The 13974-nt window shown below is 39.9% G+C and overlaps 1 protein-coding gene across 2 annotated transcripts in view; it reads left to right on the top strand.

Moving 5' to 3' along the window:
• The window catches only part of RECK (reversion inducing cysteine rich protein with kazal motifs), a 66319-nt gene that overhangs the window by 32702 nt on the left and 19643 nt on the right, over positions 1–13974 (top strand). For both annotated transcript variants that reach the window (XR_008731591.1, XM_055706381.1), the window contains exons 7-14: positions 2815–2848; positions 3699–3896; positions 4298–4565; positions 5926–6105; positions 7074–7286; positions 8039–8175; positions 10358–10498; positions 13112–13300. Coding sequence is in view for 1 of the 2 variants with exons in the window: in XM_055706381.1 (XP_055562356.1) it covers positions 2815–2848; positions 3699–3896; positions 4298–4565; positions 5926–6105; positions 7074–7286; positions 8039–8175; positions 10358–10498; positions 13112–13300 (1360 nt within the window). In the remaining variant the exon portion in view is untranslated. The remainder of the gene's footprint in view (positions 1–2814; positions 2849–3698; positions 3897–4297; positions 4566–5925; positions 6106–7073; positions 7287–8038; positions 8176–10357; positions 10499–13111; positions 13301–13974) is intronic.

Below are 13974 nucleotides of genomic sequence, written 5' to 3'. Positions count from 1 at the left end.
TGTTCTCAGTAGACCTGTGCTTTGATTCATGATCACTAAAATTATAAGTAGCTGGCATTCATGGAGAACAGACTTAGATTTTTCAAGTTAGATTTGTGTTTACTCTCCTAGGGTCATTGTTTCAGTGCCACAAGTGCCGTGGTTTACCCATGGTTTAAAGTAATTTCTGACTAAATAGAAGAAAGAGATGCTGCTCACAACAGTAAATGGAACTGTCCTCTTAAGATCTTGCTTTTGACTGTTAACATATTTCACTATCCAGAAATATATTATCCAAATGATATAATTGTGAAACCGTAGAAGACAGGATTGTGGCACTATGATTTACATGGCATAAAGAGTTAACTGGCAAGTTGGAACTTGTGATTTAAATTAAAGCGTAAAATAAAATCATTAATGGCATGATAGAAACTGAAACTTCAAGGCTTGAGCTTTTTAAATCTAAGTTAAAATGTGAGTCTTCCATCTTCTGGTACAGTAAATAATTCTTTTGGCTCTTCAGGTTTTCATCAGAACTGCCTCTGCAGGAGTGGTAATTCGTTTGAATGCTAATTCACACAGAGGGAGAATCTGTGTTCTGAAGTGCTTGCTCTTAAATGAACACCAGAAAAGAGGATAAAGATAGCCATGAAAATGAAGAAAAACATTTTTAAAAGAATCACGCTTTACTTGGGCACTTACAAAACTTGCATGAGGGAAAAAAATCATAACAAGGGGAAGTGGGATTGTAGAATTCTCTGGTTCTCTGGTGGAATGCTTGTGCTTAGTGCATAGCACTCCCGTGGGGTACGAAGTTGGGACTCTAATGCTTGCTGGTCCTGGTGTCAGGCTTTGCAATGCCTCTGGAGGTCAGGGAAGGGTGCAGGAGGTGTGAGCTGTGTACTGAAGCTGCCTAGCGGAGATGCAAACACAGTGTTTACAACACAAGTTTTTCCTTTTTCCTGAGTCTCCTCCCCATCCCGCTGCAGGGGGTGAGTGAGCGGCTGTGCAGTATGCAGCTGCCGGCCAGGGTTAGACCAGGACAACGCCAAACAATCAGACAAAAAGAACATTAAAACCTCAAGGTGATTCCTAGCGCATTTATATTTTCTTTACTTTAAAAATCTAACACTTCCATCTGTTTGCAGCAGTACAAATTTTCACAAAAATACCAGGCAGGTTGTTGGGGATACCCACTGCTCTGCAGGGCAGTAAGTGCTGGTGACCAGCGCGGGTGGATGCGGCGAGCTGCGGAGCTTGGGTTGGGGCTGCGTCTTGGGGTCTCCTCCTTTCCTTAGGTGGAGGTAGTAGCACACGTGATACTTTGCTGTACTGAAGCAAGATTTTAATCCCACATTATGTTCATGGATCAGTATGATGGCATTTCTGATTTCTTCTCTATATGCTGTGTAAAATACAGATTTATTTAATGGTGGGGGTAGGGGAAATTACGGAGATCAGGAACTTCAAGCAGATGAGGATTGTGTTTTGTCACTATGTTAATATATTTGATCACTTTTCATCATGGCTGTTTTGACAAGTTTGGAGGTCAGGTGTGGAAAAAGGTTCAGATGTCTCTTCTTTTTCACAACCGTGATTTTAAAGTCTTTGATAACTGGCTACTACCTTTTGGAATTTCAGCCTTGTGACTTTACCTTTTCACAGAGTTCCAGAAAGCTTATATGCTTATATCTATTTTTTTAAGAAGGAATGTGCTTTTTCAGTGTGAGGGAGGCCATGGTTGCTTTGGGCAAGAGTTCAGTAGTCTTGAGGGAGGGGGCTGTGCCCCTCTGCCCGGGTGAGACCCCCTGCAGTGCGGGGGGCCCCAGCACAGGACAGACATGGACCTGTCATAGCGGGTCCAGAGGAGGCACAGAAATGCTCCGAGGGCTGCAGCAGCTCTGCCGTGAGGGAAGGCTGGGAGAGCTGGGGTGGCTCAGCCTGGGGAAGAGAAGGCTCCGGGGACACTCACCGCAGCCTTCCAGCACGTAACGGGGGCTCACAGGAGGGATGGGACAGACTTTAGCAGGGGCTGTAGCGATAGGACAAGGGGGAATGGCTTTAAACTAGAAGACGGCAGATTCGGACTGGATGTGAGGAGGAAATCCTTGATGATGAGGGTGGTGGGGCACTGGCACAGGTTGCCCAGAGAGGCTGTGGGTGCTCCATCCCTGGCAACATCCAAGGCCAGCCTGGCCGGGGCTCTGAGCATCCCGATCCAGCTGAAGGTGTTCCTGCCCGTGGCAGGGGGGCTGGGCTAGATGGCCTTGGAAGGTCCCTTCCTACACAAACCATTTGGTGATTGCTCTGTGCGTTAAGAGTCCTCTGAAACAGAACAGCAGGGTGTACGTTTCCCTTCTGTCACTTGGCATGTTGTGTACCCCCAGCTGTACCTTTTGGCTGCTGTCTGAGGGAGCTGGTGGCATGCTTTAGCTTTCAAGGTGTATTGCTGTTGAGTTGAGATTTTAGATTTGCGTCTGTGCAGACTTTTTTTTCACATAGAATCTCTAAAATTACTGCCATTAAAAAAAAAAAAAAGACATTTTGGGACATCCTATTATAGCATGCTGTTTCTAAGTTATTCCAGGGAAGTCTTCCTATTTGCTCACTTGAATATTTGTCTATTTTGTTACAAGTGCACACAGAACTCAGGTGACCTCTAATCTTTTAATTTGCTACATTCGGTGGTTTTGTATAGTATTCTTGTTTTAATCCAATCTAATTGGAACAAATAATAACCAAGTTAGACTTACTAGCTCATTAGAAGAAATGAACGGACACAAATATTTATTTGAAGTTTTCTGGCTTGTAACACTCTTTTTGTTTTGATTTCAGAATGCTCTCTTTAGTTGTATTAACAGAAATGAAAGTAAGTATGTAATGAATAGCTTGTCTTTTTTGTTTTCCTTTTATATCGTTCTTTGCTTTTATCTCTAAAACGTAAGCATTCTGTGGGTGTACATATACACAGATCACATGGATTCAGTTCCATAGGACAAACCACAAGAGTGAATTTTCTTGCTCAGTGATAAGGGGATTTGGCAACTCGTATAATTTATATTAGTTTTTAATTTGTTCATCTGTATTTGTTTTTTCTATTCTATTTTGATGATAACCTAGAAGCTCATCTTTTCCTTCTGCTTTGTTCATTTGATTAGTGTTAAGTAAGAAAATTAAATGCCTGGATAAAGTCTTGCATCATGCAAGTGTTTTGTTGCCCAATGTCTGTCTATATAAAATGAAATCAGCATCTCAGAATTAATTCTAGTAAAAATATTCCTCAAGAACTGTGTATTTAATAAAATATGAAAAATGGGTGAAACATGATGCCATCTGTATATTTTTTTGAATGAGTTATAGGATCCTACTCTATTTATTTGTTTACTAATAATACTTGTCTAATAATTCTGTCTGGCTACCCTAAATAAGAACAAAATAGCTGATGATGAAATTCAGCTGTCTTGCTTGTGTCTTGAACTTGAGTTCAGGATGGCTGTAGGGACTTTTTTCTCCAGCCAAACAAAAAATGTAATTTGGCTAATTACAGATCCTCCCACTCATTCTGTAGATGGAGATTATTTTAATAGAGCATAGAAGAATTTCTTCTTTTCTTTTTCCACAGTAATACCTTGAGCATCATTGTGGTACAGACATGGCTCATTTCTTCGTTTCTCTGTTTGGGAACCCATAGATTTTCTGTTGTTTCTTTGTTTCCCCAGTGGGGTCACTCTGTTGCAGTTATGCAGGTCATCACACAAACTGTCGGGAATATTGTCAAGCAATTTTTCGGACAGACTCTTCTCCTGGTCCTTCACAAATTAAAGCAGTTGAAAATTACTGTGCATCTATTAGCCCTCAGCTTATACACTGTGTTAACAACTATACACAGTCATATCCAATGAGAAATCCTACAGATAGTAAGTATAAAAAATTCTTCTTTGCTGAAAGTTGTGAAAAATACTGAAAATGTTTGAGGATTGTATGCAATTTTTATATAAAATGTGTTATTGTATGAGTCTTTATAAATTGTATTAATGTATTTCTATATTATAATTTTGATTATATGAGTTTATAAAATGATAACTTTAGTTTGTAGGTGCATTATTGATTTTTATTTATGTTTTTGATTCCACATAACACTGTTGTGTTTTTCCAGAGTTGAATCTCTTAGCATTTAAAAGCAGCAATTTTCTGTGAGATTATCTGGGACGGGGCGAGGAAAGCCTTCTTATAGGACTTTTTCTCCAAGGGCTGTTACATCATGCATCTTGGTGGTTGTTGTATGCTTGATCATTGATTATTTTTAATTTTTTGACAGGTTTATATTGCTGTGATAGAGCAGAAGACTATGCATGTCAGACTGCTTGTAAACGAATTCTGATGTCAATGAAAACAGAGCTTGAAATTGTTGATGGACTTATAGAGGGTTGTAAAACAATGCCTCTCCCCCAGGACCCGCTTTGGCAATGCTTTCTTGAGAGTTCAAGGTCTGTTCACCCAGGAGTCACTGTGCACCCTCCGCCTTCAACAGGCCTCGATGGAGCTAAGCTCCATTGCTGTTCTAAAGCAAATTCTTCCACGTGTAGGTTAGTATCTCCCTACCCTCATGGCCACTTGTAAAAATGCTTCAGAATTTATCTCGTATCAAGCCTTTGCCTGAATTCTGCCGTGTACATCAAACAGAGTTCTGTGAATTCTTAGGAAAAGTAAAGGTTTAGGTAGTCACCTGGGTGTCCCATTCTGTCCAATACTTACTTTGTATCTTAAAAAGTAGTTGTAGAAGAGGAATCACTTCTCACATTTAGCACTGGCTATTTATAGGAGACACAGTAATTACTGAAACCTGTACCTTGCATGTGGCTGTGACAGCCGATACTGCAGCAAGATGCAGAGCCCTTAACCAGGTGCTGAAGGGAGCCAAGGAGCCAGCAAACTGCACAAGCTCTCAAGTACCTGGTTGCTGCTTGTTCCTTACTAGATGCTGTTCAGATTTTTGTCAGTGAAAAATAGATTATTTAGTTAATAATTAAATAATGGAACTAACTATTCTGACGTTAAAAAAAAAAAAAAAAAAGGTTTGCAGCAAATAGTTGCACACTTGCAAATAACTGACTTGGAGCATTTTTAGTGTCGAGCAATTTTCTGTCCACTTTAGAAATAGATTGTTGTTGCATTTTAAGTGCATCAATATGTCAAAATAAGTTGCAAACATTGATTTCTGAGCTGTCGCTTCCTTTTCTATCAAACCCTCCCATAACAAAACAGTATGCAGCAGGATCTTACAATGCGTTTAGTAGTAGAGCGCTGGAGTTGTTATTTTTTTAGAACATCGAAGCACAAAGCAGTTGATACAATATCTTTTAGCTGCTTGCTTTAACAATGAGTTCTAAAAATGGATCCTTCTCTCATGTTTTCAATGTGCAGTAGACTTTAATACCACAGCAAAATTCCGTACCTTCAGATGGGGTGGGAACAGTTGTAGTTTGTAGGATGTTGCTGTGATCAAAGTGGCTTGGGTATCACTGACACCAGGAAACAGCTCAAACACAAGCAAAAAACCAGTGTGCCTGTTTCAAACATCAGGGCAAGAGAAGAAATGTATTTTGCTTGCCAGTTGTTTCTGTAGGAGGAGGAGGAGTGATGTGAAGTTGAAGGATGGGGAATTAGAAGTTGTTCATTATCATATCAAACTAGATTTATTACAAGTAAAACTAGCTGGGATAGTTTGCACCTTAAAGTCATTAGTTCAGGTTTCCAGCTATCACATTTTTATTGGATACTGCAGTTTTATATTCTGAAGTCTTTCAGTATCACTAACAGAGTTTTCTACAGCGAGCATAGGCTGTTGTCATCAGCGGGGAAACGATAGGCTCTGCTTTAGCTGAATGACTGCTGTTCTTTTAATTTTATGTTCTTTGTCAATTTTTTTTTTTTTTTTTTGTTTAGAGAGCTCTGCACTAAACTTTATAGCACGAGCTGGGGCAATTCACAGAGCTGGCAAGAATTTGATCGCTTTTGTGAGTATAATGCAGTTGAAGTTTCCATGTTGACCTGTTTAGCAGATGTACGAGAACCTTGTCAGCTGGGCTGTAGAAATCTTACTTACTGCACTAATTTTAATAACAGGTAGGAGAGAGACACTGAATATTTTATAAAGGAATTCCTGTGCTTTGATTTAAAAAAATAAAGTAAAATGTTTTTCAGGCTTATTTTGAGATTGTATGTAGCTGTCTTTCTGCACACATTTTTTTACATAATTTAAAAATGAAATTTTTTCTTTAGAATAAACTTCTAGAAATGTATTTAACAACAGACATAACAAAACTTACAAGAATAAAAGCAAACCCATGAACTTGTAAAATGTCATAATGTATTAGCAGCATATTGCTCTGTCTTACCGTATAGATAAGTGAGCTATGATTACTGGAACACTGTGTATTATAAATAATGTAAAGACGCTTGTTAAATTTATATATTACCCCTTTTTCAAAATTCCTTTTCTTTCCGATATTTCTGTAGTTTTATACTTTTTAGGGCAAAATTCATGATTTAAAAGTGGTGTCTGAATTAGTAATTGCAAGGTTACAAATTAAATAATTGGTTTCAAAAGAAAACATTTAAAAATTTTGTTAGCTATTAAAGATCTCTGGCTTGTCTTTCAGATAGTATACAGTGGTGTGAGTGTTACGTAGGTAGCAGAATTACGTATGTGATAGATGCAGCCTGGGCAAATGTAAATTATAAATCAGCTTGCATTAGTGATTTACCAGGAAACATTCATACAGATATTCTGGATACCTAAGATACTTGCTTTTAAGTCACCTTTCTTCAGGTTAAAAAAAATTAAGTGATATTTGGTCTAAGAGGTAGAGATGAGGAGGGAGTTTCAGTCCTGAATCTCAAAAAGCTTGTTTTCCTTAAAGACAGAATTCAAGTTGATTTCGATCTTGCTTAGCTGTGGAAGGGTTTTGTTTCTTTTATACCACAAAAAAATCAAGCTATATCAAGGCTGTAGAATTCATATGGTGAAAGAAGAGATGTGTGGTGTTTTATTTTCTTGTATACATGCCATATCTTAACTTCTTCTTTTTAAGACCAACAGAACTTTTTAGGAGCTGCAATACTCAGTCAGACCAGGGAGCCATGAATGACATGAAGCTGTGGGAAAAAGGCAGTATTAAGATGCCATTTATAAATATTCCCGTGCTTGACATTAAAAAATGCCAGCCAGAAATGTGGAAGGCAATTGCCTGCTCACTGCAGATTAAACCTTGCCACAGCAAATCTAGAGGAAGTATTATCTGCAAGTAAGTACTTGGGGGGGCTGGGGGGACAGACTTCAGAGCTTCAGCCTAAGGATTTTAATGAGAACTAGAAGACTGCTGTAGGGCTGTTTGACTTACATTAGGAAAGCATGGCAAGGCAAGCACAAAAGAACGTGAGCTTGTGTAGTTGCTGTTGCTTGAATCTCCATCACTGGGACGGGAAGGTGCTTGCCTGTTAACGAGATGGATGTATATGCTTCCGTTGTAAAGCTGATTTATTGTTGGAGGTTTTTTGGCACTCTGTGGTGTCTACAAAACCTTTCCTCTTTTTTTGTGTTGGGACCTACTGCAGATTTTCAGCTGACAGAAAGTTCTGGAAAAAAAATGAAGTTTATCTTTTAAAAAAAATAGATTTTGAAACTAAGTGATTGGGTAGAAAAGAGACCAGCTAATTTAGTACAGGTAGTGAAATAGAGTTCAACCCATATTAGATGTTAGTAAATCAAGGAAATGTTTGGTCTTGAGAGATACATGCGTATGATGCCACAGAAAATGAAGTTTGCCAAGCCCAAAGTATAAGAGTATTGTAAGCAATAGTTCTTGTCTTTGTGTCACACATTAGTTCCTCCCCCTGATTTTTATATATATATATAAAAATAAACACTCTGTTGTGAGGCAGAAGAGGAAAATCATGGATTCAGTGAAAGGAAGAACATGGAAAGAAGCCTTTTCCATACAGGACCTTTTTTCTTGAAGTAGTGTTCATGAAGTTCTGTTTCTTTATTTATCTGAAGATCGGATTGTGTGGAAATACTGAAGAAATGTGGAGATCATAATAAATTCCCTGAAGGCCACTCAGCTGAAAGTATTTGTGAGCTCTTATCTCCAACAGATGACTTGGAGAACTGCATCCCATTAGATACATACCTGAGTAAGTATTAACATGCCTATGCGAAGAAACAAGGTACTTGGAATGCTTATCATCGCTTTTAATAATTGTCATTATTTCTTTTAAAGAAGTTGTATTGAATTTGAGACATTTTATTTAGGGTATTAGAGAGAACTGGATTGTTCACATCACTATAGTTCATGACACTTATTCCTTCTTGCACTGGGTGTACGTGGCCAGGTTGCTTTGGTAGCAGCGGAGGCTGCAGGGGCTGCGGTGTGCCAGGCGCAGCCAGCCCTGCGTGGGCCTGCTACAGGGCAGAGCTGAGCTGCTTCACAAAGTTTGTGGTGCCTCTGTGAGAACGTGTTGAAGAAAGGGCAAAAAATGCCAGGTGGGTGTAGGAGGGATCAGGAAGAGTGAAAAACAACAGAGGTGGCACAAGGTCAGAGGAGCAGAGGTGCTGCGTGGCGGAGAAGGTGGCCACGAGGCAGGCTGTGGGGGACCTCGTGCTACGGCAGGTGGGCGTACGCAGAAGGAAGCTGCTCCCATGGAGAGCCCATGCTGGAGCAGGGGAGCGGGTAAGAAGGAGTGAGCAGCAGAGAGAAACTCCTGTGTACTGACCACAGTCACCATCAGTCCCCCCTTGCCAATCACTGCTGTGTCACTTGGGACAGGGGCAGAGATGGCTGGAGTGATGGTGAGCCTGGAGAAGAAAGAAGTTGCTTTAATGTTTGTCTTTTAGTTCCTGTTACCTGCATCTGTAATTAGATGCTTATTTTAACTGGCAGTAAATTTAGTTAATTTTCCCCAGGTCAAATCAGTTTTGCCCACAATGGTAATTCTTAATGCAGTCTCCCTGTCTTTATCTCAGCTCGTGAGCTCCTCTGTTTCTGTTCCACCTGTTTTCCACCCCGATCTGGGGTGGGGGCACTGAGTGGGAGTTCGTCAGCCAAGGCTAACTCACCACACTTCTATTTTGGGGACTGTATATTCGGGACAAGTACACTCGTCTGCATCATTTCATAATCTGGCTTGTTGAATTTCAGTGATTTTTACGTATTTGAAAATAGACTAGTTAGTCTTACTTTAAGAAAACTCTGTTCTTCAAGAAGTCATCTCGCATGCCAAAAAAAGTACTATGACAATAAGATCACTAGCACCATTTATTTACAGGACAGAAGCTGGTCATGCTTGGGAGGACTGATCTCAAATGTCACTTAAATAACAGCATGATTTAGAGCATGACTTCTTGATGTACAAAATTAAACTTTTGCCTGATGCAAAATCTCTATTCTTTAACCGTGCAATTAGAGTAACCAAAACTAAAACGAACTCTTGGGGCAGTAGAACATTAATTTAGCAGGCATATGGAAGAATTACATTTTTGTGATTCTGTTTTCTTCTAGCATGTCTTATCCCTTAGAGTGGAACACAATTGTATTAGCAAAATTTCATCTTGGTTCTAGATTTCATTTAAATGCATTTTTTGACATTATTTTCCAAATCTGCTCTACCCTATTACTACTTCCTGTTCTAGCATTTAGACCTTTTTAGATTTTATGGGATTTATCCATTTTAGACCTTATTCTGAATTAAACTTTGATACTTCTTTCTTGGAATCCCAGGAACTTTGAAAACAGTAGATTTTTGGTTAGTAAGAGCTGCAACTGAAAGTGTGCTTCAACAAATAAATTGATCCCAGAGGGACGATGTATTGAAGCTTTGGGTGTTGCTTTCCTTTTAGCTGCTGCTTTTCCATGTTGCCTTCCCGTTCCCTAGTCTTGTAACAGGAGAACTTTACTAGTGAGTTAAAGGGAAAACAAAAGTTTATTGATGATAGCGAACTTGGTTAAACAGTAAGTGTACTTTAAACCTGCAATCTGTTAATCGTTGACTATGGGACTTGTCTTGATTAAACTGCTGGTCGTTGTCAGTTTGTATTTTTGTCATATAGAGAAAATTATTTTGAACACAAGGTAGAGGACCTATATTTTGCTTGTGAAGAATCATTTGGGCTGTCATTTCTAGATTGAGGACTATAAACTTTTGAAATCAGTTAGTATCTTGCCATGTGAAGCTTCTACAAGTATAGTTTTAAAAAAATACATATTTTTCACAGAACCATCAAAAATATGATTTCACTGGATGTAAGAAATGCTGTGCTTTGTTGAAGAAAAATAAACCTCATTTAAGTCAATGTAAATGCTGTACGTTCTGTTCTCAGGCCCAAGTTCTTTAGGTAACATTGTAGAAGATGTTACACATCCATGTAATCCGAATCCATGTGCAGCTAATCAGTTATGTGAAGTAAACAGAAAAGGCTGCCAGTCTGGAGAAGTGTGTCTTCCGTACTTGTGTGTGCCAGGTAAGGGGTTTGGATTTCGGTTTACCTGAGTTTTGCTGGTAAAGATAACAGCACTGAAGTTTTGTTGAAAGTTCTAAAGTTAGTTGCTGATATCCCAGAAGAATTATTACTGCAGTTATCTTGTGTTTTCAAAATCTGTAGCCTACCTTCTACCTCTTTTCATTTCTTGCTGTGTTTCTGGTTTTATTGTCCACTGAAACATAACATCTTATTAGAAGATGCATTACTTATTTTGCTTCAGAAGAAATAAATGCCCGTACATGGCCTCAAAGCAGCTTGCCTGCTATTTAGAATTACAAGCATGCAGTACTGTAAATACAGTGCAGCTCACTGTTGCTGCGGACGCTGTGACATGTATTGCCCTGTATTTCCATATATTATTAGCCATATCTGCATTACTTTCCATACTGGTGAATTAAATGGACATTATGTCTGGCTTTGATGTTAATGGAAATCAGACTGTTGGTCTTGGGAGGTCATTCTGAGAGCTCTGAGGGTCTGATCAGAAGCAGGGTGCCCTGGGATGTACATTTGCGTGGGCAGCAATTCTGGTGCTATATTAAAGTTTGAGGTGGTATCTTACATGGAATTGTCCTAAAGCCTTCTCCACAGGCAGGTCAGCTTCTCGGACTGCCTCCAGCAGCTCCTGGGTAACTAGCTCTGGTCTGAGTAAATTAATACCCAGACTTTTTCTTAAGGTCTTCACTGTTCCTGCTTCACTGGGTCTGGAGTGCCCAGGTTTGGGGCTTGGGAAGGAAGTGGCGTGGCGCGTAATTTATTGCCCTCTCCTTTCTTCTCTCTACTACTTGAGCTTGCAGCACTGATGCAGCATCTCAGCACTTAATCTTTAATGACTGGCAGTGCTGTGAGTTCTCTGGCTGGCAAAAGGCAGAACCACAAGGCTGGTTAGCTCTGTGTCTCTCCCAAATCTGTATGTAGACTTGCAGTTTGGTGGAAAGCGATGCTGACTTTGGGAAACAACAAAAATACAAATAATGCTTCTTGTGCTGCTTTGCACTTCCATGAGACCCATGGTACCGCCTCTCATTAAAGATGACATCTGGAGATGCATCAGTAACGGCTGTCTGCACTTCTGCTGCTGCTCCATTGAGCGATACCTGTAATGTAGATGCACCTCGCTAGAAAGGCATTGGTGATCATTTGGGAACTGCCATTTTAGAACACAGGCATTGTCTAATTCCCGCACCACCATAAATGCGAGCTGACTGGGGAGAGAGCGTCATGTGCAGTGAGTTTCAGCTATCTCACTTTGGAATGGCAGGCTTGGATGGTGTTGGTAACAAGGGTCAAATCCACATGAGGAGGTGGGAGACTGTAGGATGTCCCAGCTTCTACAGCCCCTTCGTTGTTCTACCTCATCTAGTAGTAGTGCGTGCCTCAGGTTTTCCCCTTCCTTTGTCGCAAAGCGTATCGCTCAGTGACTGGAGATAGCACCTATGGCTCTTGAAGCAAAGAGGAAAGCTTGTGTTTGGTGACAGCTTGAACACATGTGTTGAGAGAGACTGAGCAGGTGAGAGTGGCGCTGACTTTTAAACTGAATTGCATGAAGCAGCCTCCTTTCTAAAGGAAGTGATAGAATTGCCATAACTGTCTTGCATCTGTTCCCTGAGCATCTTTTGTTCCAGTGGTTCTGTGTCTGATCCATTTCTCCAGTGATTTTTAATTACAAAAAGGAAAACTGGGTTTTGCTTCACTCATACATCTGCTACAGTCATGCTTTTCTAAAAGTGAGGACAGACCTCAGCTTGTTCTTTTTGTGAGCCTAGGGACATTGTTAGGTTTCTGTGACCCTTACAACATATTTTTGTTTTTCTGAAAAGCTGAGCATTATTGCTATAGAGGTGGTATTGTCTTCACTTGCTGCAAAAGTCATTCAAAGTGATCTGAAAACAAGCTCACCCAGAACTTTTTAAGAGACAGTTTACTTCCTCTAAAGGTTGTAAGGTGACTTTTATGTTTGAATTCAGTCTTTTTATTGGTTGAGAGCTTTGGGGGAATTGTTGAAGTTCATAATTTCTAGGGTAATTTTAATCTGCTATTTGTTTTATTATTTTTTATTTGTGATTTTGAAAACAATTTTCCTTCTATTTCTTTTTTTTTTTTAAACCAGTTTTCCTGCTTTTTCTCCCTTTCTCCCCTCCTCACATCTACCTATATGAATCCTTCAGTGTTCACATAATATGTACAAGTAGGGAAGGAAGACACCAAAATACGTGAGAGAGAGGAAATGACTACGCTTTGCTTGTGAGACCCTTTAATTAAGATTCGGTATTGGAGAGAGTGAAGCATATGTGGTATTTGTCGTATTGCATACATTTTGTACTACTGCCGAATTGTGGAAAATGAAATTACTTGAGAATTGTTGGAATTACCAGTCTTTTTGTCTTAAATGACATTTCTACAGGTACTTCAGAACATCTTCTATTTCTGCTACTTGTTGCCTTTATGAAATGAGTGTATTTGTCTAAAGGGCAAGAGCAAGGCTGCTTTAGGAACACCTTAGCAGTTTCACAAGTCAGAGTAGTAGTTTCGATAGTGGCACTTGCCAAAGTATTTACTAAATACGAGCTAAAATTTCTCCTTGTTATATAGGTTGCAAACTGGGAGAAGCCTCAGATTTTATTGTCCGTCAAGGTACACTTATTCAGGTTCCATCCTCAGCTGGTGATGTTGGATGTTACAAGATTTGTACCTGTGGACACAGTGGATTGCTAGAAAACTGCATGGAAATGCATTGTGTTGACCTCCAAAAATCATGCATTGTTGGAGGACAAAGAAAAAGTAAGTATTAGAGCAGCAATTGTATCTTTACACAGTGCCTGCTCCTTAAGTCATGAAATCTGAGGTACATACGAAGACCCAGAGGATCTGAACGCAGAGTTTATCAGAAAATGGAAAAGTTTACATCCCTATATATAATACCTGTTTAGTTCTTGCATATGCTGGAGGGTTCCATTATTGAAGTCAATACTGAACTGTGTCTGTCTCAGCCAGTGAAAGTCCCCTGTGAAGCGTGTTCTTAGTACACCATTTTTCAGCCAAGGTGAAAACAAAGTCACTGACGTGCCTCACATCCCCTGTGTTTTAGGGTGCTTGATAATAGGGAGCTTCCTTTCTAGAAGAAGAATTTGCTGGTGGGAGCTCTGGGGGATGAAGGAGGGGAAGAGTTCTGAGAGGAGCCAGTAGGCAGCAGGGGTGAAGCAACAGCAACAAAACAAATGGATCTGCATTAGCGTGCTGTAGTTCTGCAGTTGAAGCACGGTGGAATGGACTCTAAGTGGCTCCTGTTTCCTGGATTCCAGCTCTGCAGGCGCTCTCAGTCTGCTTTTAACGGTGTTGGATATCCAGTGACCAACAGAGATGTCTGGGGAAGAGTATGAGAAAAGGCAGAGGAGTTAATTATATTTCCCATTTATATTCTCCCAGAATCTGTTCTCTGCTTCAGACTACAGACC

The sequence above is a fragment of the Falco cherrug genome, chromosome 3, assembly GCF_023634085.1.
Source record: "Falco cherrug isolate bFalChe1 chromosome 3, bFalChe1.pri, whole genome shotgun sequence".
NCBI lineage: Eukaryota > Metazoa > Chordata > Aves > Falconiformes > Falconidae > Falco > Falco cherrug.
This window is presented reverse-complemented; position numbering and strand designations above follow the sequence as displayed.